Raw genomic sequence first — 24,181 nt, forward strand, 5'->3', positions numbered from 1 at the left:
CGAGATACCTTCTTGCGAAAGCTCAATATCAGGCATGTCCCGATTGGCTGATTCGATACCCCACAAGATCGCCGTTTGATCTCCACACAGGTGCCGAGGCTTCCTTGGCACTTTGTGTCGTTGCGTCTACGACCCTGTTCTTGCTTTTCTGAATCATGTTACTACTTTCCCGATGTCATGGAGCATTGATTGAAGGTGCGAGCAAATCCCCGATATGTATGAGAGTGACACGTCCCAAGGCCATTATCAAAAAGGCTACTGGGGATCGTTTCGCCAAGCTTGAAAGGAAGGATGACTCCCGATTCAAATGTGAAAGACCGGCCAACACATCAAGGATACCCTTTTGTTCTCATAAAATCGGCAGGTCAAGATTAGATGTGTGCTCAATGGCCATACTATGTGGGTGTCTACACTCATATACAGGAATAAAGACATTCCGCGCTGCTCATACGTCTACTTCACCACCCTTGACATCATGTTCATACCTGGCCTTTTGAATGAACGGACTCTTCGCCCTGATCTCAGGCCCCTTCAACAGCAAAATGATAGGCGCACAAGCCAACGCCAAAGACAAAAACGCCAACAGAGAACTTGCCCACTGATATCCAAGATTGGTATACATGCTTTGCGCAGCCAATGGCAAGAAAGCAGAGAAGACGTTCTCACCAAACGCTACTGCTGCGATTGCCGAGCCAGCGTACTTTGAGTACGAGTCCATGAGATATTGAGCGATCGACGAACAAACAATGTTGATGCCGAAACCAACCATCGCGAGTCCAATCGCTGGGGCAATCCAAGGGATGTTTGGGTAAGAAGTCCAGGCGTAGACAAACATGCCTCCTGTCATGCCAAAAAAGCCTCCCACGGGAGACATGTAAAGTCTAGCCTCTGGGACAGGTGTACCTGGGTCGATTGGGTTCGACTTGGCAGACCGTAGGTAAAAGTGAATGTTCGAGTATGAGACGAAGAAGCCGAGTAGTTCGCCAATACCGACGGCGGCTTGAACATAACCGGTGCTGTAGGCCGGCCAACCGTACAGACCTGCGAAAACTTCCTCGATGCTTTGGGTGAAAAGGTAGACCAGCCCGACGGCGAAGGCTGACCACATTGTGAGTGAGAACACGACCCACTCTGTGCAGAGCATGTACGCCGGTCTTTGTACCGAGGTCTTGACGATCTGCCAGATAGGAATGTGATTCAACTCGTCGCGTGTATATGCCTTCTTGCCAGTGGCTGCGCGAATCTTCTTCGCGCGTTGCTTCAGGATAACAGAGCCGCGAGTCTCCTTGATGGTGAAGAAGAATAGAGGAATGAAAGCGCAGTACCAGATGATTTGGATGTAAAAGATCCAGCGCCAGTCAAGGAATTGGTAGATGGCGCCACCAATAACAGGTCCCATGGTACTACCAAAGAGATAGACGGTGATGTAAAGTTCCAGGGGTATTGTTCTTCCACGATCGCCAGCCCAGATGTCGCAAATGATACTGCTGATTGTGTTGCCTAGTAATGAGACGCATCCTCCAGCAATGAAACGTGTGACTACCAGCGTTGCAAAGTTTTGAGCGACTGCCGAGGGGACGATGAAGATGATGAGGACAATGTAGGTAATCAGATAGCCCCACCTGACTCCAAAGTCTTCGAGAATCGGTAACAGGACCATCATGAAGACACCGCCACCTAGCGCCCAACTGGCAATTGGCCAATATGAGTGTGGAAAATGCGCATCACTGATGCCAAATTCGCGATTGTAGGCTTCAGCAGCGACGGCCATGGATGTTCCATTGATAAGAGCAATAAAGGTTCCAAAGAGGGCTACCGATGTTATGACCCATTTTTTCCGTACTGGCCAGTTGAAGCTTTGGTAGTTCTGTCAGTCCTGGTTGCATTGCAGTCATAAGGCAAGACATACGGATTTTCCGGGTCGTTGGGACCATCCCAGTCCACGATTTCTACATCTGGATCTATTTCCTGGCTCTTGTGTGATTTTTCTCTTTCTATGTGCTGCTGCTCATCGACTCTGTTTGTCTCTAGCGTCTCTGAGCTACTGCTTCCCCACGATGGCTGCTCATGAGCAGGTTGTGCAGATTCTAGCATTTCATATAGCAGATAGATATCAAGGGATCAAAAACAAGACGCGGCAGTCTGGTGTCCAAGAAGTGGAGTGGCCAAGCAAAAATAGGCACGAGATAACCGCTTGAGATGGCAAACAACAAAAGAATCAAATCAAGCTCAAAACACAAGAACGGGGTCTTGGGAGTATTTGAGAGATGGTGCTAGGAAATGCTCGGTCAGGGCCGCTTGAAGCCGAAGCAGTTATTCGATGTTTTGTATAAGAGATGAGTGTCTGTCGACTTCATAAAGAAGTTGGATGCGGCAACGGAATAGGCGTTTTTGACATCATTAGGTAAAAAGAAAGGGAGACTAAACAAGAGCCGGACATAACGGTTAAACCTACGCTCGTGGTTTCCATGACCTGAGAGATGCTGTGGAGACTGGTCAACTTACAACGTGACCATGCCACTGGCGTATACGCTTCTTTAGTTGCGCTACCCATATTGCTGTTCCATTTGCATACAACATGACCATGCTACGACGATGTAGGTGGCGATGCAGACATCAGAAAGCGTTGGCACGTCATCGGAAAGAGAGCCGACAACCAATATGCCAAGTCGCACCGAATACCCTTTTACGGTTTAGCTTGGGGAGATGCTCTCTGGACAGCGGATGTCTCTCATGATATGGACAGCAGAAGAGAGCAGGGCACGATGAGAGCATGGTTGAATTCTAGGGCTCGTGTTCTAAAGAAGAAGCTGTTCATAGGGCGTGTAGATGTTGAGAAACGATGACCAACAAACAAGGATGTTCGGCGCGGTGAGGTTGCAAGAAAGCAGCCTTGGCTTGAGTATCACGTCTCAATGCACGTGTTTGGACTTGCAGGATGGTGTGGTCATGAAAGTCGTCGGCGTCTGATGAATCGAAGGCAGGAGAGAAAGAAGTTGAGAATGAACGAAAAGACAAGGGACAAGAAGAGTTGCAAGGCAGCCTCATATTGTATGGCCAATGGAGAGCCAGTTGATGATTATAGCACGGGCCTCTTTGCGATAAGCAGGCTGCGAGTGCGAGGCTGAGGCTGGCCAGTCTTGGTGAAGTCGCTGACCAAAATCTCTCTATCCCAAACACATCACGCCAGCAAACAATGGCTCCTCAACTAGAGAGAGCGCTCCAGCTCATCGACGAAGCTCACGCCGAAGATGCCAAGAAGGTCACGATTGAGGGACAAGAAGTGCCGTACGAGCTACACTATGCCCGCCAGATGACCTGGTACCTCGAGCGACGCGCCCCCGATGCCTCGGAAGCCCTCAAGATTGCCATTCGCGCTCAGCACTTCCGCCGCTGGGAGGTGCCCCGCGACTCGTATCCCATGACGCGCATTGGCTACCACAGTTGGAGAACTTTCCTCAAGAAAAGACAGGCACAACTCGTCAAGCCCATCATGGAAGACTGCGGATACAGCGCCGAGGATACGCAAAAGACCATGGCCATGATCGAGAAGCAAGGTCTGCGCGAAGGCGATCCCGAGACTCAAGTCCTAGAGGACATTGCTTGCCTTGTCTTCCTCGACGATCAATTCGAGGCCTTTGAGAAGACTCTGGATGAAGACAAGATCATCAAGATCTTGCAAAAGACTTGGGTCAAGATGAGCCCCGAGGGTCACAAAATGGCTCTTGACCTTCACATGTCGCAGAGATGTCAAGAGTTGGTTGGAAAGGCTCTTAGTGGCTGAATACTCTCAAAACACTTCAAATGTGTCTTCCTCCGTCAACGCTGAAGTTGGTGCCCGTCACAAACTTGCCCTCGTCCGATGCCAGGAACACACACGCGTTGCCCACGTCCACCGGATCTGTCAATCTACCCAGAGGAATCGATGCTGCGAACTTGTCTCTGTTCTCTTGTGTGTCCTTGACTCCAACGAAAGACTCGAACAGTCCTGTAGCCGACAACAGTGGGGCAATCGCGTTCACTCTGATCTGGTCAGGACCATACTCGGCAGCCAATGCCATGGTTGCCTGCAACAAGCGTTAGCCAACAAACCCATGTACGACTTGATGTTGACTTACATTCGACACGGCTCCCTTACTGGCGTTATACCACACCAACCCCGGTCTCGGTCTCACACTGCCCGAGCTGGAGATATTGATCACACTCCCGCCCTCGCCCTGCTTCTGCATCTGCGGAATAGCAACTTTGACACTCCAAAAAATACTCTTGACATTCACGCTCATCACCCTCTCGAACTCCTCTTCCGTGACCTCTTCTGTGGGCTTATTTCTATACGTCACTCCCGCATTATTCACCACAATATCCAGGCGTCCAAACTCCGAAACTGCCATGTTTACAACACGCTTCCAATCTTCTTCGGAGGTGACGTTCATAGCTACGCCTTTGACGTTGGGAGAGGATAGGGATGCGGCGACAGATTCTGCACCCGATGCGTCGAGGTCGCCGATGATGACCTTTGCGCCTTCGGTCACGAAGCGGCGGGATATGGCTGCGCCAAAACCGAGAGGACTGGCGCCGCCGGTGACGATGGCGACTTTGTTGTTGAGACGGCCGAGCTGGAGTTCGGTGGACGAAGACATGGTTGTGTTTGTGGATGTTTCCAGAAGCTGTGGTAGGTGTAGGTAGACAGTTATGGAGAAGGAAGGGTTGAAGTCACGAATGTCAATTGGGCTTACTCTTTGCTTTGCTACATGTTCATCTTATGATGCTCGAGAGATGAGGGGTGCGGCAGCTCTTTCTGGTCGTTGCAAGGCGGGGCATCCGAAACCCCGCAGTGATCTTCCCATCTTTCCTTGATAGAGCTTCATCTTTGTCTATCCCACGTAAACACCGCTCTCTTTTGGGGCTTGCCAACACTTGACTGCGACAACCTTGATGGAATTAACGTCGCAAGAGCAGTATAGGACAACCATCGTACATGATGTGATTGATAAAGTGTTGATTCAGTTCAATTTGTACAAGGTTGCCCCAAATGCTCTAGACATTGCCAAATATGTACACGCCTGAACTCCCCAATGATATACATTTGTCTACTTGTTGTCGATCTCATCCCAAACCTCGTATTTACATATATGCACATCCACAAAGGCTTCATTCTAGTGTGCATGCACCAAAGATCTTCGAAGTGCAATGTCAATGTCCTTGCGGCGATATCCTGGTGCTCGCATCAAACAAGTGCCAGCTAGACTCATCTCTGTAGCTCGAGTTAGCAAAGCTGGCAAATGATAAAATAGAGGCTTTGTGACACTCACGCTGAACGAACTTTCCGACATCAATGGTGACGGTTGTTTTCTTGACTGGTTGGTAGGCATAAGGGTACATGCCACCTGAGATTGGCATGCCCAATCCGTATTGTTGGCCTATCATCGGAGCTGTCGATCTCCTCTCATCGATATGCGGTTCGTAGTGTCCTTGGACTTCCGGGTAAGACTTCCTATGTTGAGGGCCGACTGAGGCTGCAGGCAGGTATCCAAAGTTGGAAAGGCCTGGATAAAATGCAGCGGGATTGGGGCTAGTGCCGGGGTTTGAGGTCGTCAAATGCTGTACGTATGCAGTCATAGGATCCATAGGAGGAGATCCGGTAGAAGACTCTAAGCTTGATGACTCGTCTTCTGGCAGCTCAATCTCGGCAAACGATGAGCTGGGATCCAGGCGAATACCCTTTTCTGCCAGATATCCCTCAACGTCATATGCGTCAAACCATTCGCCATCCATGCCTGTCACTCCACGAAGCAACATCTCCGCCGTCAAGGCCTCCTCGATGGTTGATCCGCCAATCTTATGAGGGCCGACGGTGGTCACAGCCCATGAATTCGGCGACTGGTAACCGAGACCACCCTCTTCAGGAGGTCTTGAATAATGTGTTCCAGCGCCCCCGACATGTATGAAAGTGACTCCCCAATTGGACAGCGGTTCCCTCGTGCTTCGACTCAGGGTTGATTGCAAGCTATATTTGACTCGCTCAACGGTACCAGCTGCTTTGAGTGTCAATTTGAAGACATTATTGAAGAGCACTGGTATCCTGGTCGGGTCGCAGGCGAGTCGATAGGCATATTCGCAGCTTGCTCTGTGGAGTCTCCTGGCGAAAGTGCTCTCAAACGAGCTGTAACTCTCTGGTATGCCCAGAGATCGCATCATAGACATGGAGACCTGATTGTTCTCCATGGGGTCGAATGAATCTGTCGTACTATCTGAAGCAGCGAGCGGACTCCAGGTCGTCTGCCTCACTTCTGTGCGAGGCGATACGTTGGCTGCGTCTGCCAGGAAGGACTTGCTGTGGTCTTTGATATTGGAATCTATTTCTTGGCCGAATGAATGAGAGACCATCTCAGGAGATTCGCTGGAGCTCAGAGAGTCGGCATGACTCTGACCAGACGCGTAAAGCTGAGCGAAGTTCTGGAGATCAGCTAGCAACGATGATGGGACGTTTGTGGCAGAGCATTTTGCCGAGAAGTGGCTGAACGATTGGTTCATGGATTGTATGGTACCCTGAAGTTCTTCAACTTGTTTGCGGAGTTCGTCAATTGTGTTTTCCTTCCTCTGTCGGTAGGCTCGTTGAGCGACTCGTATCTGAGTACGACGACGCTGTGCAAATCAGTATGTCACGAACAATGTTTGGATGTCTCCAGTCGACTGTTTCGCATGAGTTCCGTCGGCTTTGAGACAGAAAACACTCACATCGGCGGCCGATTCATCCTGTGTGTCTAATCGAGGTCTTCCTCTCTTTTTGTTCTCGTCGTTGTTCGGTTCAGACTCCTCTCTCGATCGCTTTCGTCTAGCTGTCTTCTCAGGCTGAGCTGAGTCGATGCGACTTTCTGCCGACATGTTCGTGATGTTGACCCTTACGGGATCGCCGGTTTCGGCTCGGTGCCTCGGGCGTTGAGAGTCAGTGAAGATCGAGACGCTGTCCTGTGCAAATCACGTTTTGTGCTTCACGCTTGGGTTTGCGCCCTTCGACTCCGTGGTGGAAGGTATGCAGTGATTTATCGATTAGACTTTTGATATGGTAGGAGGAATAGATGGGAAGATCAGTAATCGAATGTTGGGGAAGTGATGGCTCTCCAGCCGTTGCAGCGGGGGCAATGACAGGCGCCAAGATATGTCTCACATTTGTTGAACGTGACCGAGGTCCTCGCATACCAATACACAACTACTCGACTAGGTATTTGAAAGTGTCTTGGAACGCTCCATCTTGACGATGTGCCGGATTCTGTTACGCGTGTGCTCGAGTAGTTCCACCGTGCATTTCAACAGTTTGGACAAGTCTACTCAAGTATCATATCTTAACGCCGACGGACACACTCTCTCTGTTCTATTTCGCGTACGGTAAACGCTTGTCGAAATGCACAATGCAATTCGCATTGCTTGATGCTTCCAATGAGAGTCAGAAAGCAGGAGTATCTCTATCGTATCTCTCCGCCCGCCATCGAGAAACCAATAACTTCTCGTAATGCGACAAGCGTTTTTCTCAGCGTTCCTCGGATCCCAATGGTGGTGATTCGAACCTTTAGATGTGATTGCTTTATTGCATCCCGAGCACGGGCCGTTTCTGATAGGTCTTGCGCCGGTCTTTGCGCTCAGAAGCCAGTATCGCTTACAAGAATGGCACTCGTAGTTGTTAATAGGCTGAAGGAAGTAGGTCTTTGCGGCGACCATTGGCTTAACGCACCAGTTAACGCCGCATTAAGTCGGGAATGGCGGACGGGCTCTGCTGCATCGTTCACAGACCCAAGCGGAATTCTGCCAATATAGGACTTGGATTTTGATTTCTGATGGAATCACAACGCAGTTGGTACATAGTCATGCCCTCAATGGTCGAATATCCAGCATATCCTCGAGTGTCGTTCTGTCGTCACGAAAGCACTAGAGACACACCCATGCGCTTCCATCTCCCCACTCCACTTGGGTCTGTTACCTAGTAAGTCATTCTCGATTGGGTGATTGCACTAGTGTACAGAGCAAACGGACGGCTTTGGTCGCTCCCTCGCGACATTTCCCTCTATAGGGATCCCTCCGTAATGGCCGGAGTTAGCAAAGCAACGACAGCGTCTTGTACGGTGTAGTTAAAGTAGAGTCTATGTCTTGTCTAGGGTTAGCCTTTAGAGAAGTTGGCGATTTCGAGGTCAAAAGTTGACATTTGGTCTAAAACTTACAGTCTCGTATTCCAGAATCTTAATGAACTTGTAAAAGCCGGCTATAATGATAGAACCAAGAACCGGACCTAGCTAGTATAGCTAGTAATAGCTAGCAAACTCGCGGTTTACGACTGCAGGTCCGAAACATGTAAAGGTTCGAACCATCACCACTAGAGTTCGAAGAGCAGAAGGTGGATCTCTAAGAAGGCTAAGAATGCGGGAGGATATCGCCGACAAAAGGTCGAAAAGAGAGAGAGAGAGAGAGATGGAGAGATAGAGAACGAACGATCAATCAAAGTTCTCTTTTTGGGCCTAGCTCTAGATCCAAAAAGAACTGTGAATTCTGACAGCTATAAAAGTGACCGGCCCAAGCACATGGGGAGCTTGTGTGCATGTAGTGCCTCGAAAACCGATGAGAAAGCAGTAAGTGATAAAAATTCTAGATCGAAATGACTGATGCTGCTTAAACTATGATAGATAATTTCCAACCCGAATTCCATGTATGTCACCATAACTCGCAGAAGATGATGCTGATGCTCCCGTAATATGCGTGATGCCGCCAATCTCATCTAAACTCAAGCCATTCCCCTTAAGTCACCAAGCCGTAAAGCATAGTTGACAACGAACTAATGCTCAATGCTCAAACGCTTCATGCTGTTGCTAATCTCCCCGTTTCCACCAGATGTATTGGTAGCCTTGAGAAGAATCACTGTAGCACCCTCCTGAACCCACAAAAACCTCTTGCATGCCAAAGCTGATGCACGCCTTGCAGGATCCTTCTCCAGCATATGTTTGACCAGAGAGTTGGCATGTGCCGGAGTTATAGGGAGTGAGGGCTCACGGCTCGATAAGATGGTGTTGTTGTGAATTTGTGCAAGAACGACTCCAAGGGAATAGACATCTGCCTTGGCCTCGAAATAGCGGGTGTGTATTCCGGTGCCGCGTGGGTATGTCTCGGGTGCTCTGTAGTGTCGAAAGGCGCGTCCAGACATAGGCTGATGGTGGAGTTCTGGCCAGTCAATCTCCTTGTCGTCGTCAATTTCACCAGCGATGCCAAAGTCTGCGAGCTTGAAGAGGTAGCGGGGGTTGCGCTCGGTGCCAGCAAGGAAAGCAAGAATGTTGTCTGGCTTAATGTCTCTGTGGACGATGTTTTTGGAATGGATGTATTGAAGAGCCTCGGTCATTTCGTGGGCGACGAGTTTCGACAAGGCTTCGTGCTGATTCTTGGGGATGCGACGGAAAACGCTCTCAAGGTCTCCTTCGGTAGCGAGGTCCATGATCATGCAAGCTCGGTTGATTTTGGGGAGGACGACAGTGTCTCTGAGCTCAATGATATGCTCGTGACCTTCTAGTTGCATAAGCTTTGATGCTTCCGACTGGAAAATCGTCTTCATGGGCGTGTTGCGATGCTGTCCGGTTGTAGACATGACCTTCATGGCAAAAACCTCTTGGCCTGCAAGACTGCTGACCTTTAAGACGTGGCCAAAGCTGCCATGGCCAAGTTGATCGATAATACGGTATCTGGTCGTTGATGAGTTGAACGACTCGACGGTACTACCAATCGATAGATGATCATACTCGACATCCATGTTGGTGTGGAGAGCTTCCAGCGTTTGATGTCTTTAGAAAGATTGATGAGTAGCGGTACGAGAGAAGGATGCTGTGTTGTGCTTGGAATGCAGTGCTGGTGTCGAAAATATATCAAGAATCTTCTCATGAAGAAATTTGCTGTGTCGTCGCCATGTCTGCCACTCTGGAGAAGCAAACAGTACGCCGAAAACAAGACACAGTCGAGCCGAATATTTCTGAGACCAGACATGCGGATCTAGCTTGAGGATTATAGGTTTCGGAGACGTGTAAAAACCAAAGCTGCTTTGTTGGAGTTAGCCATTGGAAACACCCAAGTCTTTGATTGATTCGTCAGCAACATAAGAATCCATTACAAGGTACGGTAGCTATGCCCAACCCGAAAGACAGCGTGTCATCTTCAGTGACACACCATAGTCGACTCCTTTAGAGGAAGAGGAGGAGTCTGAGTGATTGTTTTTGAAAGAGCGAGAGCGCCACCCTCATCGACCGGATATCCTGAATGTTTCACGTGTTTGGTCATCCTAAGGACAGTTCCAAGAACAAGTAATTGAAATGTTTTGATGCGAAGTGCGATTGCGTAATTTACTAAAGGTCATATCTCATGTCTTTTGTGCAGCAGGTTTACTGGAGCTTGGAGATCTCCAAGACAGCCTTGCCAAAGTTCTTGCCGTGGAACAGACCAAGGAGGCCCTCTGCGGCGTTGTCGATACCCTCAGTAACACTGAGCTGGGGCTTGTAGGTACCCTCGTGGATCCACTTCTGAACGTTCTTCTGGTGGTCGACGAAGTACTTGGGACCCATACCCTCGTCGCCGACGATGAAGCCCTGGAGCTTCAGGCGCTTTGCGACAATCTGCATAAGGTTACGGACGGGGTATTGTTCTCCAGGAGCAGTGTTGTACTGAGAGATCATACCGCAGCAGATGATGCGACCGAAGTTGTTCATGGCGTTGATCGAAGCCTCGAGGTGCTCACCACCAACCTGTTGTTTTTGTCAGTGAGGGTCCAGGTTACTCTGGTCATGGACAGCAACTTACGTTCTCGTAGTAGATGTCGACGCCATTGGGAGCGAGTCTAGCGAGAGCATCGGCAGGCTTCTCGTTCTTGTAGTTGAAGGCACCATCGAAACCGAGGTCCTTGGTGATGTACTCCAACTTCTTGTCGTCACCGACGGAACCAATGACCTTCAAGCCCTCGTGCTTGGCGAGCTGGCCAACGAGCTGACCGACGGCACCAGAAGCGGCACTGATGAAGATGGTCTCACCCTTCTTGGGCTCACCAATGGCGTAGAAGCTCGAGTAGGCGGTCAGGCCGGGCATGCCAAGGGCACCGACGAAGAGCTTGGGGTCCAGGTTGTAGGGGTTCTCGAGCTTGCGGGCAGCGTCGGCCTGGTCCTTTGAGATGGCGCTGTACTCGGCAGTGTCCTGCATCATGACAATGACATCGCCGGCCTTGAACTTGTCGTTGTCGGACTTGAGGACGGTCGAGATACCAGAGTTGGTAATGGGCTTGCCGAGGGCGAAAGGAGGAGAGTAGGACTTGACCGAGGCATCACGCATGCGGCCACGCTGGTAGGGGTCGAAGCTGATGTAGTGGTTCTTGGTGGTGATGCCGCCCTGAGGAGGGGCCTGGTCGACGTCGAACTCGGTCGACTCAATGGTCAAGTGCTCGCCGGGGACGGGGTAGCCCTGGGGCACCTTCTTGAAGATCAAAGCCTTGTTCTGAACCATGGTGTATGTGTAGTGTACTTGTGAGAAAGTGTGAGGTCGGGTGGGAAGAGAGAATGGAAGAAACAAAGCCGAGGGGACTGGTCTGCAATAAAAGTAAGGAAGCTTCGACAGGATGACGAAATGCCAAACAAGGCCGCCCTGAGGAGCTTATAAAGCAGAAGGCCTACCGGAACAGCTACGAGGGGCTCATCGTTTCCAAGAGTGATCCGCGGCCTCACCAGCAAGACCTCGCTTGTCCTCGCATTCTCATTTGACTGCTTTGTAATCTTCAACGTGCTGTGTCACTGTGTGTCAATCTTTCGAAACGCAGAGAAGGCGACTGCTCCGTCTCAGCATTCAGGGTCCCCGCCGACTATCGATAAGCCTCGGTCTTTCTGCCAAGTCGTACCGAGCACCTACACACAGCATTTGTTGCCTACAACGAGGTCGAAGAATACCTTCATCTTGCGACAGCCATCCGTACGGACGACTTTTGTGACAGACAATGACCGGCTATGAAGTCACTTCGATTCTTCGGCCTCTCAATGACTGAGTGGCAACATGGACAACATTCGACTGTCGGCTGTTTTTCGCGCAGCGAGAGTTCGCTTAAAATTTCCGTTCTTGGTCAGACATGCGAATCTTTCGAAAATGCTTCCAGAATCCAGAGCACTCTTGTCTTGACCGACATCACTCTACATACTGATTACCCGGCATCTCATATCCGATAGACAGTCAATTGACATCGGCATGCCCTCTCCTGTTGATCCAGTGGCTCGACTGCTGGAAGATGCCCCTGCTCTAATTCTGGATGGTGCGCTCGCAACTGAATTGGAAAATCGCGGATTGGATCTCAGCTCCAAACTATGGTCTGCCAAAGCTTTGGAAGAGACACCGGAAGCCATCTATGGAGTCCATCTCGACTACTTCCGCGCCGGTGCTGATGTTGCCATCACTGCAAGCTACCAAGCCACCCCTCTTGGCTTGTCAGAGCACCTGGGTATGAGCCTCGAGCAATCCCAGAAGCTCATCCGATGCAGTGTGGAGCTTGCCCAACAAGCACGCGACACTGCTCTGCAGGAAGAGAGAGAGAAAACTCCTTCCGCGAGACCAAGACAGCTCCTTGTTGCAGGAAGTGTTGGACCTTACGGCGCTTTTCTTGCAAATGGCAGTGAATACAGGGGTGATTATCAATTGTCGAACGAAGAATTCAAAAACTTCCACAGACCTCGCATTGAAGCCTTGATAGCAGCAAATGTGGACATCCTAGCTTACGAGACAATCCCTTCTTTGCCCGAAATCAAGGCTTTGATTGAACTGCTCGAAACCGACTTCACAAACTCAACAGCTTGGCTGGGGGTGACCCTGAGAGAATCGGACGCTTCTTTGTTGAGCGATGGATCGCCCATGTCTGAGGTTATCAGACTGGTCAACGCTTGTGATCAAATCGTGTCTGTCGGTGTCAACTGCATCCCCGAACAGAACGTGTCGGCAGCTCTGGATTACCTCAAGCCTTTGACTGACAAGCCTCTCATTGTTTATCCGAACTCGGGCGAAACTTGGAATGCGGAAGCTCGCCAATGGAACGGTCAACGAGCAGAAGGAAAGGAGCACGCTGAAGTTGTCCAAGAATGGTTTGGCAAAGGTGCCAAGTTAATTGGAGGCTGCTGTCGTACCGGCCCTAAAGACATTCAGAACATTCGGGACACTCTTGCGTCTTCTTGAGGACTTCAGTTGTTGTCGTCCTTAGTATTGTTCGAGAGTCAAGGAATTCGATTGCTTCAAACTGGTAAGTTGATAGCGATTGATGATGCACACACACGGCACTAACGAGATGGACAGGAGACATCGGCCACTGTGTTGGCTCGTTTATGGCGCCATATAAACTGAATATCGTACAAACCCATCTTAGGAGCATTGAGACGCTGGCCGATAATCTGGACGCTTTGACTCTTTCATCTGTAAAATCATATTCGCGTATAGGAACTCTTCCAGAAGCACCTCAAATCATCGCCCCGAGCACCAAACCTTCTTTTGCGTAGCCGTTTGTACCAACGATTACAGGCCTCGACCCTATCTCGTGCTTTGGAAGACCTAACAGAGCGCTGACTGCAAATGCGCTCTTTCGATCTTGCCGAATGGTCAAGTACCGAGTGCTTCCGAATCTTTGTCCACGACCGAATGCCTCCATGCCTCGAGATCCGGCATTATCCGTCATGTTTCTGCTGGAATTCCTGTAGTTGGCAGGCATAGCTTCACTCAACATTTGGCTTGATTCCTCGAAAAGGAGAGGAGAACCTACAACTGATCTTAAGTGATGCATTGTATCGCTGACGTGATCTCCAAAGCATAAAAGCCATGCGCAAACACACGCAATGTACCTGGTGTACTTACCCCGAGGTGCTGGCGCCTAATCGCGGCGTCTGGGAACGTTGACAAGGAATAGCGATCTTGCAGCACTTCGCGCTAACATGCCTTGGTCAACTGATGGACCGACGGCTTGGTAATGTTTACGGTTGTTGAGCTCTGCTAATTGCGCAAATACTTCGAGGCGTTACCATGAAATTCGAGGTCCCTGCCTCAATGAGTCAACGACGTAGGTATTGCACGCAAACCCGAGCACTTGGTCTGGTACTGCGTTCCTTTTCGTGCCTTGAAGGTGGATCCTGGTTCAAGAGGATCACCTTGTGTTTTGGGTATATAATCTACTCGCTCTGCTCTCAGCCTCTCTTCACCATCGACCATTCTGAATCTTCATGCGCTATCACTTCCTTCTGGCCTTGTTCGCCTTCTTGGCACTTTGTGCTGCCAATGATGAGCATCCGCTGTGTCTACACGTTGAGAACGAGCAGCACACTCTAGAGCAGAAAGAATTCTCAAAGGACAGCAATTTTGGCCAGTGGCTGGATCGCCAATACAGCGACTGGATATCCATCAATGAAACTGAAACCAACACCAAAGGATTCTACAACTTTTTCGTCCACAGATTCGCTCCTCATCTTTCACATGGAATCGTTGACTGCGATGGCTTGCAACTCTGCTCGCCTGTGATTTGTGACGCCATTAGTGAAGCTTTCGACCTCGAAGAGCAACACTTCGCCTGGCTAGCTCTCGAAGCGATAGCCAACTTCAACAACGCCAGACTCAAGATCGACGCTCAGGCCAAGAGTGCATACGAAGAAGTGACGGCTGGCATGCACGGTCTTATGAGCGACTTTTCAGACGCCGACAACGTGGTTCAAACCTTGAAGGCAGTGAACGCGCGATACAAGTCGCGAATGCAGATGGCTGGCGGTGTCGGACTGATCTTGAGAAGTTATCTCTCGTTTGTAGGGACACTCGCAGGTTTCTTTCCTCCTGAAGCTGGCCTAGCTATAAACACGGCAGGAAATCTGCTCGCCCTCGGTCTTAGCGGATTTGGTGTAGGAACGGCCATGGAGTTCGACAAACTTACGGACGCTTCGGACTTACCAAGAAGGCTAGACGCCGCTGTATCGAAAGTGCAAGCCGCGAACTACCAAGTGGCCAGAGAAATGTATTCCTTGGACTCCGAACTGGTCATGAGCGGTAGAAAAGGACTCTTGGACATGACCATTGTCGACATTGTTCAAACGGGCTTGTACAGTGAGCCAATGAAGATCTCACAGGAAGTGCGGGATGAGATCCATGGTCTGCAGTACGCACAAGCGATAAGCAACATCTGGGATCAGGAACACGTATACATTATCATGGCTCCTGTGAAAGGAGGTAGCTGCGAGGACGACAACCGAGCTCTTGGAAAAGTCTGTCTCGACGACTGGCCTGATCACGTCTTTTATCCTCAGTTCACGTCCCGTGTCGGCGATGGTCGAAAGGCTAGAGCCATGACTCGTCTTTTCCCTGGACATGAAAAGATCCCACAATCGGTGAATCTCTCAATGATCAACGTCGTGCAATCCTCAGTCGCCGTATTCGAAGACCATGGTAACGAGCCTGTCCATCTCTCAGGCGATACAGCGCTTGAAGGATTCCTGGATCCCGCCACGAGTTCATTCCACAAAGGTGGCAAGTTCGCCGGAATCTTTGCCATCCCCATATGCTACCAAGAAGACGGATGGAGTATCTCTTCTATCAATACAAAAGAATCGCGCAATTACCCGTGCTATTGTGAAGCCTCTCCCTTCGGTGGTAGCTCTCCTGATGAACATCAGTTCACTGCTGCGAATGGCCTTGTCCCACGCCAACATCACAATCATGGCAGCTACAATCTGCCGTACGACCAAGACGAAACGTTCGCTTTCCTCAACGCCACCGGCATTCATGAGTCGAGAGGTTGGTGGGAGTATTGCCATCACTCACACGGAATGAATTGCGAAATAGACGAGACCGTCGATTGGGCAGGCAAGTTCGGAACAAAGTCATACAATAAGTTCAACCACCCGTTTAGAGTGTGCAGGGGACGCCCACATAACCAAAAGGGATGCCATAGTCCCAACGACGGGATTCACCAATGTGGAAGTAGGGCCTCAGCAACGGCGGGAACTGATATGGGAACTTCGGATATGGATAGGTACGATGATTTATCAGATGGGGTGGATGATTTGAATGAGTACAACGACTCAGATGATGAACTGGAAGAATACTTCGGCTGAGCTTTGCAGCTCATTTTTTTGAGTTTGGTTGTTTGTTCGCGCAGATAACAATTTGATCTATACGTCCTCAAACCTGACAATCAAGATTCACTCAACATTCAGGCTCTACTGTTCACCAGGCGCAAGCATCAAGATTGTCAATGAGATTCCTCCGGCAAGAGCACGAAGCAGTTGACTGCAGCACGATTATGATACTTCGTCGTCATCATGGCCCAGAACACTAGCATCGTCCACCCGAGGACGAAGTGAAGGGTTGTGGTCAAGCCATCAGTAGTCATCAAACATTTTTCTTCAAGGAAAACGGAGCCGAGAATCTGGCCATCAAAAACCACAGTGCAAAGGCTGCGACGTTCTTGCTGATAGCGGGTGATTCTTTGGAAGATCAGGAAGTTCATCGACAAGAACGGTCCGTCGCTGCATCCAAAGCGGGAATCAGAAAAGCATTCGTTGATCATGATACGTATGGTGAGTTTGGTCGACGTTTCCGTTGTTGTTCTCAGCTGATCAAAGCATGGCGTCAACATATCCGATAATGCTCACACTTGGAGTGGAGAGCTTGTTAAACATTGAGCAAAACAGATGCGTAGCAAGCATATGAAAGAATTGAACCTGTTTTGATATCATGACTATATTACAAAATCAAGTAAACATAAACAAAGAGATCTTCATACACTTCGTGATCGATGGCACACTCTAGACACCACTGCTGATGGTTCTGGAGAAGCGGTATCTGGGATCATGATCGGCAACCATGCCACCAAGCGGCTCATCACCACCTGCGGCAAGAGGCGCGTAAAGCTCATCGTTTGTTGTCATGGCAGGGCTGTCCATTCTTGACTCGTTGATGATGCTGTTCATTCTAGGCTGCTGGACGCCTGCACGGCCCAGATAACTGAAGCGACCAAGTTGGCTTCCTGTAGTGACAGCTGATGGCCTCTGAGGAACAGCTGTGTCGCCTGAGCTAGTGGAGCCAGTGTGCTGGTGGGAGTTTGCGCGGAAGCCAGTGCCGTACATGGCAGTGTCTTGTCCAGAGTTGCGACGACCTTGGCCGTTGGCTACGATTGCGCCGTCGGGCCCACCCTTCTCGGTAACGGTCTGGTTGACTTGCAATTCGTTTGCAACATGGTGAGCGTCAACTTCGTTGATACCGGCAGCAATAAGAAGGTTCTTTCTCTTCTCCACCTTAGCAGCGTGATCCATGTCTTGTCCAGGGTTGGCCTTTGGAGAAGTCAGCGATTTCGAGGTCAAAAGTTAAAATTTGGTCTAAAACTTACAGTCTCATATTCCAGAATCTTGATGAATTTGTAGAAGCCGGCTGCAACGATAGAACCAAGAACCGGACCCAGCCAGTAAATCCAGTGATAGCTAGCAAACTCGCGATTTACGACTGCAGGTCCGAAAGATCTAGCAGGGTTGAGACTGCCACCAGTGAAAAAGACACCGGTAAGCTCGGCGATGAAGAGCGAGAGCCCAATTCCGACGGGAGCAATGAATGTTCCCTTGTGCTTCTCTGCGGCCAACATGAAGATAGTAAAGACGAGCTGAGCTGTCAAGAACATCTCGATGAAAAGACCTTGCACAACGGAGGTACCTCCACCGAGAGTAGTGCGAACATTGAGTTCACCAGGGAACATGCACGACACCAGAGCAGCAGCAGTCATGCCACCAAGGATCTGTGTGATGAACAAAAGACCACCACGGACCCAGGGCAATGCACCGATCAAACACATGCCGAAAGTGACGGCAGGGTTGAAAAGTCCACCACTGATACGGAAGAAGACCCAGGCGTTGACGGCCAACGAGAAGCCGAAACTCAGGGCAATATACTGCAATTGCTGAGGATTACTGCCGGTCTCAGCAAGAGACATGCCGCTGGAGGTGTTGACACTGTTTGCGACTTGGGCGCCGGACAAGGCGAAATAGAGGAAGAGCACAGTTCCAACGAATTCACCACACATTGCGATGAAATGGTTTCTTGTCTCGATATCAGTGTCAGAATCAAGCAGAAGAGTGTATCTCGCATCTACCTGATGTTGTCCGGGATTTTATTAAGCAAAGGGAGTCGAAGGTCGGCATCCTCGAGATCCGCATTGGGATTGGCAGCCTTGGTGAAAGGGATGGCTAGACCTCGCCCACCGAGAGGTTGATTGATGTTCATCTTGTACTTGGATCAGCAAAATGTGAGACTGGAATGTGAAGAAATAACCACTAGAATGGGAGGTGAGGCCTCAGGGAAGATATGGAGCTCCCATCAGAAGAACTTTCGACATCGTCATCGTCCTAGACCGTTCTAAACTTCAGCCCACCACGCATTCAAACAAACAATGAACCGCTGGGGGCATAGTCAGGAGCAAGTCAAGCCGCTTTCGTTCGAGATCGAGCAACGGGATCTGACGTCGATCTCATGAAATACAGACAGCACGGGATAGGGTTAGGCAAGAGAGTGACCAGAGTTGCCGCTTCGGTCATCACCGGTCTCCTGGACTTGCCAAAAGTCGAGAATTTTGGTTGTTTGGGTGCAGAGGGCACGTTTTTGAGGCTGTCACCACGTTGAGATCCGCACAAGAAGGTTCCTTAGCGGCCGGAGTGACGAAATGGAGACGAGAAACACAGCCGTGGCTGGTACTCACTAGCCACGATCTGAGGGCTGAGGCTCATCGAAGGATTCGAGTGAGGATTGCAGATCTTGGAGACTTGGACGATGGCCGAGGAGGAACGCGAGTCCAGGATTGAGTTTTGCAAGAAAATGGGCTGTTGAAGTTGGAGCGTCGGAGTCTTTGCCCTCGATTTCGTGGAAGCCCTCGAGCTGCATCAGCCACAGCTGGGCTTCATGGCGTCGAGATCATGGCTGGTGGTGTTGGCACTCAACTTACCAGATTTTCGATCATACAGGGCAAGTCACGAAGTACAAGATGAAGGCTCGAAACTGGTTTTGAAGAACGTGGATGCGTCCGTGAGTTTGGGGTGGAGTTCGGTGGACGAAGAATCGATATCAAGTGCACGGAGTTTGCTTATTCAGCGCATGCAGGCTCTCCTTTCTTCATACGCACCGTAGTGGGCAAAAGGCCTAGCTGTCGAATATGCACGAAACTTTTGGGAGTTCGTGAATTGTCCAAGGAGAATATGAAAGTCTCGGTGTCTTGATAAACTCTATCAAGTCCTTGATACTCAGTACCATTCTTCTAATAGCTAGAAATGGTAACTTTGGGGGGCAGAGCCGCAGGAAGTGGTTGCGCTGTGTAAGAAAACCCGATGCGCTTATTATCAATCCCCTGGGTGAAGCAAAACGTTAGAAGGGCGAGAAAGCCGTTGCGGCTCTCCGGCGTCGCGCACTAAACAATGAGACATAGAGTACATAAAGGGGACTCTGATTGAGCAATGTCAAAATCAAGGGATGTCCACAGTTTATGGACTGAGGTTGACTGCTAAAGGTAGTTAGTGTGGTCACTTCTCTGATAGATTAAAGCAATATATCGGACATCCGAAAGCCGAAAGTCGTTGACCGAAGGAGCCGAAGCGAAGTGTTTCGGCAGCGAGCTCTCCTAGATGCAGGAGGTCGTTGCAGTTTCACCAAACGGGCATCGAGCCATGCAATTTCTATGTATTGATTGCAACGACCGCCATGGCCCCTGGTCTGTAGCATTCCATTCTTCCCCCTCTGTTTGACTGCCTTTCTTCCTTTTCGCATCGACCAGTACTCGACCTGTCCGGCGCTTACGACCTAGATAACGCGCCACACGGCAGGACCTTGTTGGCGCCATCTCCGGAAGCCGATTGCAGTCAGCTCGTCAGCTGAGTCGGGCCAGGCGCATATACAAGAGTACCCTGCTAGCAGAGTTGTACATATTACACATTCTTAGACATCGGTGTCCTGGAGATTCTTTGTCGCCCTTCTTTGCGTCGCAAACAACCATGGCGCCACAATACCTCCAAGTCTCACAAAGAGACGACCGCCGGGACAGCAGTCTGATTTCTCCCACTGGCCCGCCGCCGACCACTATCCTACATGGCTCTCCCTCGACTGCATCTGACGGAGTCTCCCCTCGCGCCTCTCCTCAAACACAGTTCGCCAACTGGAACAACAACATGGGCCCCCGTACCCCGCCACAGCCCTCGTCACAACCGCAACATCTTGCGACAACGACACTCAAAGTAGAGGGCATGACATGCGGCGCATGCACCTCGGCAGTAGAATCAGCCTTCACAAATGTAGACGGTGTTGGCAGTGTGTCTGTCAGCTTGGTCATGGAACGCGCTGTTATCATGCACGACACAACCAAAATCTCCGCCGAACAAGTACGAGAAATAATAGAAGACCGAGGCTTTGATGCGACCGTCCTAAACACAGATCTACCCGTTGCGACTTTGGACGATATCGCTGAAGAAGAGTCGGACGAAGACATGATGGGCCTTGGAATTATGGCCGTCCCCTCAGGCTTGGTGACTACCACCGTCAGCGTGGGCGGTATGACATGCGGCGCATGCACATCTGCCGTCGAGGGCGCATTCAAGGACCTTCCTGGAATCAAGAGCTTCAACATCTCGTTGCTGTCAGAAAGAGCTGTCATTGAGCACGACTCGAAGCTGATCAGCGCCGACAAGATTGCCGAGACTATCGAAGACACAGGTTTTGATGCGTCTGTCGTTGAGTCAAAAGCATCCGAGCCTGTGCGATCCACGAAGACGCTATCTTCATCAAGGCGGCAGAGCAGGAAACACGACATTCTTTTCACCACCATTGTTGCAATTGAAGGCATGACTTGTGGTGCATGCACCTCCGCTGTAACAAGTGGTTTCAGCGATGTACCCGGAGTCCTCAAGTTCGACATCAGCTTGCTTGCCGAAAGAGCTGTGATTCTACATGATCCCACAAAGCTTTCTCCGGAAAAGATTGTCGAGACCATTGAGGATCGTGGTTTCGACGCCAAGATTCTGACGTCTCGTGAGGAAGGAGGATCGCGCTCCAGAAGGGCCAGCAGCACTGTTGAGCTCAAACTCTTTGGTCTACAAACCCCCGAAGCTGCTTCAGCCCTCGAGGCTGCTCTCAAAAAGCGGAAAGGCAGCACTGCAGTCAAGATCGATTTCAAAACTGGCCGAGCCTCTGTCGCATTTGATCCTACGCAGACTGGCCTTCGCGCAATTGTCGAATCAATCGAGGACGAAGGTCTCAACGCCTTGACCGCCGAAAACGACGACAACAATGCCCAGCTAGAGTCGCTTGCGAAGACTAAGGAGATTCAGGAATGGTCTAGAGCCTTGAAAGTATCTCTGTTCTTCGCTATCCCGGTCTTTCTCACGAGCATGATGTTCCCCATGTTCATCAAGCCTCTGGATTATGGAAGCATCAAGCTACCGTTGATACCAGGACTTTGGCTCGGGGACGTTGTCTGCTTGCTACTTACTATACCTGTTCAATTCGGCATTGGCAAACGATTCTACAGATCTGCGTACAAATCTCTCAAGCACGGCTCGCCGACTATGGATGTTTTGGTTGTGCTGGGAACATCTGCAGCATTCTTCTTCAGCTGTGCCGCCATGCTAGTCTCAATCTTCACGCCACCTCATTCACGACCTGCCACGACGTTTGATACAAGCACTATGCTTATCACCTTCATTATGCTCGGTCGATTCCTCGAAAATAGAGCCAAGGGACAGACCTCGGCCGCTTTGTCTCGCCTTATGAGTCTCGCACCGTCAACTGCTCTCATCTACACAGACCCTATCGCAGCGCAAAAGGCCGCCGACGAATGGGACGGCGACAACGAAAAATCCGAGAAAACCTCAACTAGAGGTGCGCTCGAGGAGAAGACTGTCCCTACGGAGCTCCTCGAAGTCGGCGATGTGGTCATTCTCAAGCCTGGTGACAAAGTCCCTGCTGACGGTACCGTCATCCGTGGCGATAGCTACGTCAACGAAAGCATGGTTACCGGAGAGGCGATGCCTATTCTGAAGACGAAGGGCAAGAATCTCATGGCAGGTACCGTCAATGGTTCAGGAAGACTCGATTTCCAGGTCACTAGAGCTGGCCGTGACACACAACTCAGCCAGATCGTGAGACTTGTGCAAGAAGCCCAAACCAGCCGTGCGCCTATTCAGCGTATGGCCGATGTGGTTGCTGGCTACTTCGTACCTATCATCATCACACTGGGCCTCGCTACCTTTACAGCATGGATGATCTTGAGCCATTTGCTGCCTACACCACCCACCATCTTCACTAAGGATACGAGTGGTGGCCCGCTGATGGTTTGCGTCAAGCTCTGTATTGCTGTCATTGTCTTCGCCTGCCCATGTGCACTAGGTCTTGCGACACCCACTGCTGTCATGGTTGGTACTGGTGTCGGAGCCGAGCAGGGTATTCTTATCAAAGGTGGCGCGACTCTGGAAACCGCAACCAAGGTAACACACATTGTCCTCGACAAGACTGGAACCTTGACCATGGGAAAGATGAGTGTGTCGCGTTCAGATATACAAGGTGGCTGGACCGCCGATGCTGCCAAGCTGCGTCTTTGGTGGACCATCATTGGACTCGCGGAGATGGGCAGTGAACACCCTATCGCACGCGCGATCACAACTGCAGCCAAATCGCATCTTGGTCTCGGTTCCGATGGCACACTGGATGGTAGTGTCGGCGACTTCGTGTCCACTGTCGGGAAGGGCATTTCCGCGTCTGTGGAGGCTGCCATCTCACCCCAACGCAAGCGCTATAACGTGATGATCGGTAACACCTCGTATCTACGTTCCCATGGCGTAATCGTTCCGGAAGATGCAGACGACACCAACGACTTTGAAGTCCGTGAAGAAACAGGCACATTCTCCAAACAGCAGTCAGCAGGTGTCACTACTATCCACACCTCCATCGACGGCGTCTATACTGGCCCTCTTTCCCTCTCAGACACTCTGAAGCCTTCAGCTCCAGCCGCAATTGCTTGTCTCCAGCGCATGGGCATTACTTGCTCCATCGTCACTGGCGACCAAGCAAGCACAGCCCACTATGTTGCTAATCTTCTTAACATCCCGTCGCAGAACGTTCACGCTGGCGTTCTCCCTAGTGGCAAACGCGAGATTGTGGAGGAACTCCAAGCTCAAGGTATCATCGTAGCCATGGTTGGAGACGGTATCAACGACTCTCCCGCTCTCGCAACCGTCAACGTCGGTATCTCGCTCGCCTCAGGCACTGATGTCGCCATCGAAGCCGCTGATGTAGTTCTTATGCGCCCCGACCATCTCCTCGACATACCCTCTTCTCTGGCCTTATCTCGCGCTATCTTCCGCCGCATCAAGTTGAACCTGATCTGGGCTTGTTTGTACAATGGTATCGGTTTACCCATCGCCATGGGTTTCTTTCTTCCCTGGGGCTTGACTTTGCCACCCATGGCCGCTGGAGCTGCAATGGCATGTTCCAGTGTTACTGTTGTTGTATCGAGTTTATTGCTCAAGCGCTGGAAGCCACCAAGATATATCCGTGAAGCAGCCGCCAAGGAAGTTTCCGAGGCTGAGATGTTTACGGATGCGGGCGCCGCGGCTCAGAGCCGTGGTGTGGGTGACATGGTGCGTGGGCTTATCGGCATGGTCGGAAGGAAGAGGGGGGATGGGAACGCTGATAGAGGTGCTTATGTGCCTTTGCAGAGGTTTGAGGAAGTGTAGATTTCTGAGCGCTTATACCTATTTGATTGTTCTTTTCCTTCTTCTTGTTTCTTTTGTGTCACCGAGAGTGGCTGGCATAGCTTTGGTACCTTGAAGAGAGCTTCCTTGTGCACACACAAAGATGTAATGTGCAATTTTCTATCCAGCCAGTGTTTTTGCTAGTGTAACTCTTTCCTTCAGTCGTTTCCGTGTCATTATGCTCCGTTACCTCACGCCACGATCTAACCCAACTGTGTGCAGAAAAGCCCTATCTGACCAAGTTGCCAATGGAACGCGAGGGAGGTTGTCGCCGCTAGATGGCGGGATAGAGACAGGGTCATGGGACAAACAAGCCCCGCAGATGGACGCCAAGAACTATGACTGGTCCGAAGCCGCAATGACATTTTTCGTCGTTGGTGGGAGATTCAGAGTTG

General features: G+C 50.5%; 10 protein-coding genes across 10 annotated transcripts; 4 read left to right on the plus strand and 6 right to left on the minus strand.

Annotated features, from left to right (window-relative positions):
* Positions 1–355: 355 nt before the first annotated feature.
* On the minus strand, positions 356–2,305 carry M438DRAFT_343516 (MFS general substrate transporter). The gene is made up of 2 exons (XM_029904999.1): positions 1,910–2,305; positions 356–1,856 (listed from the first exon to the last, which is right to left on the minus strand). The coding sequence occupies exons 1-2, from the start codon at positions 2,092–2,094 to the stop codon at positions 446–448; spliced, it is 1,596 nt and encodes a 531-aa protein (XP_029763321.1). The 5' UTR covers positions 2,095–2,305; the 3' UTR covers positions 356–445.
* Positions 2,306–3,196: 891 nt separating this feature from the next.
* Positions 3,197–3,784, plus strand: M438DRAFT_268301 (uncharacterized protein; the record flags this gene model as incomplete). The annotated part of the gene is made up of 1 exon (XM_029900241.1): positions 3,197–3,784. One exon carries the CDS (start codon positions 3,197–3,199, stop codon positions 3,782–3,784), a length of 588 nt encoding a protein of 195 aa, XP_029763322.1.
* M438DRAFT_395357 (NAD(P)-binding protein) lies at positions 3,303–4,640 on the minus strand (the record flags this gene model as incomplete). The annotated part of the gene is made up of 2 exons (XM_029909208.1): positions 3,303–4,067; positions 4,119–4,640. 2 exons carry the CDS (start codon positions 4,638–4,640, stop codon positions 3,801–3,803), a joined length of 789 nt encoding a protein of 262 aa, XP_029763323.1. The 3' UTR covers positions 3,303–3,800.
* Positions 4,641–4,911: 271 nt separating this feature from the next.
* On the minus strand, positions 4,912–6,885 carry M438DRAFT_395358 (uncharacterized protein; the record flags this gene model as incomplete). The annotated part of the gene is made up of 3 exons (XM_029909209.1): positions 4,912–5,254; positions 5,313–6,645; positions 6,739–6,885. The coding sequence occupies 3 exons, from the start codon at positions 6,883–6,885 to the stop codon at positions 5,157–5,159; spliced, it is 1,578 nt and encodes a 525-aa protein (XP_029763324.1). The 3' UTR covers positions 4,912–5,156.
* Positions 6,886–8,821: 1,936 nt separating this feature from the next.
* M438DRAFT_332937 (kinase-like protein) lies at positions 8,822–9,784 on the minus strand (the record flags this gene model as incomplete). The annotated part of the gene is made up of 1 exon (XM_029903557.1): positions 8,822–9,784. The coding sequence occupies one exon, from the start codon at positions 9,782–9,784 to the stop codon at positions 8,822–8,824; it is 963 nt and encodes a 320-aa protein (XP_029763325.1).
* Positions 9,785–10,406: 622 nt separating this feature from the next.
* On the minus strand, positions 10,407–11,514 carry M438DRAFT_268718 (NAD(P)-binding protein; the record flags this gene model as incomplete). Its single annotated transcript, XM_029900278.1, has 2 exons — positions 10,407–10,766; positions 10,822–11,514. 2 exons carry the CDS (start codon positions 11,512–11,514, stop codon positions 10,407–10,409), a joined length of 1,053 nt encoding a protein of 350 aa, XP_029763326.1.
* Positions 11,515–11,923: 409 nt separating this feature from the next.
* Positions 11,924–13,383, plus strand: M438DRAFT_162495 (homocysteine methyltransferase). The gene is made up of 2 exons (XM_029899055.1): positions 11,924–13,282; positions 13,336–13,383. Exon 1 carries the CDS (start codon positions 12,244–12,246, stop codon positions 13,216–13,218), a length of 975 nt encoding a protein of 324 aa, XP_029763327.1. The 5' UTR covers positions 11,924–12,243; the 3' UTR covers positions 13,219–13,282; positions 13,336–13,383.
* An 866-nt stretch (positions 13,384–14,249) lies between these two features.
* Positions 14,250–16,124, plus strand: M438DRAFT_353178 (uncharacterized protein; the record flags this gene model as incomplete). The annotated part of the gene is made up of 1 exon (XM_029906850.1): positions 14,250–16,124. The coding sequence occupies one exon, from the start codon at positions 14,250–14,252 to the stop codon at positions 16,122–16,124; it is 1,875 nt and encodes a 624-aa protein (XP_029763328.1).
* Positions 16,125–16,817: 693 nt separating this feature from the next.
* M438DRAFT_353179 (aquaporin) lies at positions 16,818–18,082 on the minus strand (the record flags this gene model as incomplete). The annotated part of the gene is made up of 2 exons (XM_029906851.1): positions 16,818–17,342; positions 17,399–18,082. 2 exons carry the CDS (start codon positions 18,080–18,082, stop codon positions 16,818–16,820), a joined length of 1,209 nt encoding a protein of 402 aa, XP_029763329.1.
* Positions 18,083–19,695: 1,613 nt separating this feature from the next.
* M438DRAFT_343523 (heavy metal translocatin) lies at positions 19,696–23,915 on the plus strand. The gene has a single exon (XM_029905000.1). It carries the CDS (start codon positions 20,037–20,039, stop codon positions 23,766–23,768), a length of 3,732 nt encoding a protein of 1,243 aa, XP_029763330.1. The 5' UTR covers positions 19,696–20,036; the 3' UTR covers positions 23,769–23,915.
* Positions 23,916–24,181: the final 266 nt, after the last annotated feature.

Source organism: Aureobasidium pullulans, assembly GCF_000721785.1.
Source record: "Aureobasidium pullulans EXF-150 unplaced genomic scaffold scaffold_4, whole genome shotgun sequence".
NCBI lineage: Eukaryota > Fungi > Ascomycota > Dothideomycetes > Dothideales > Saccotheciaceae > Aureobasidium > Aureobasidium pullulans.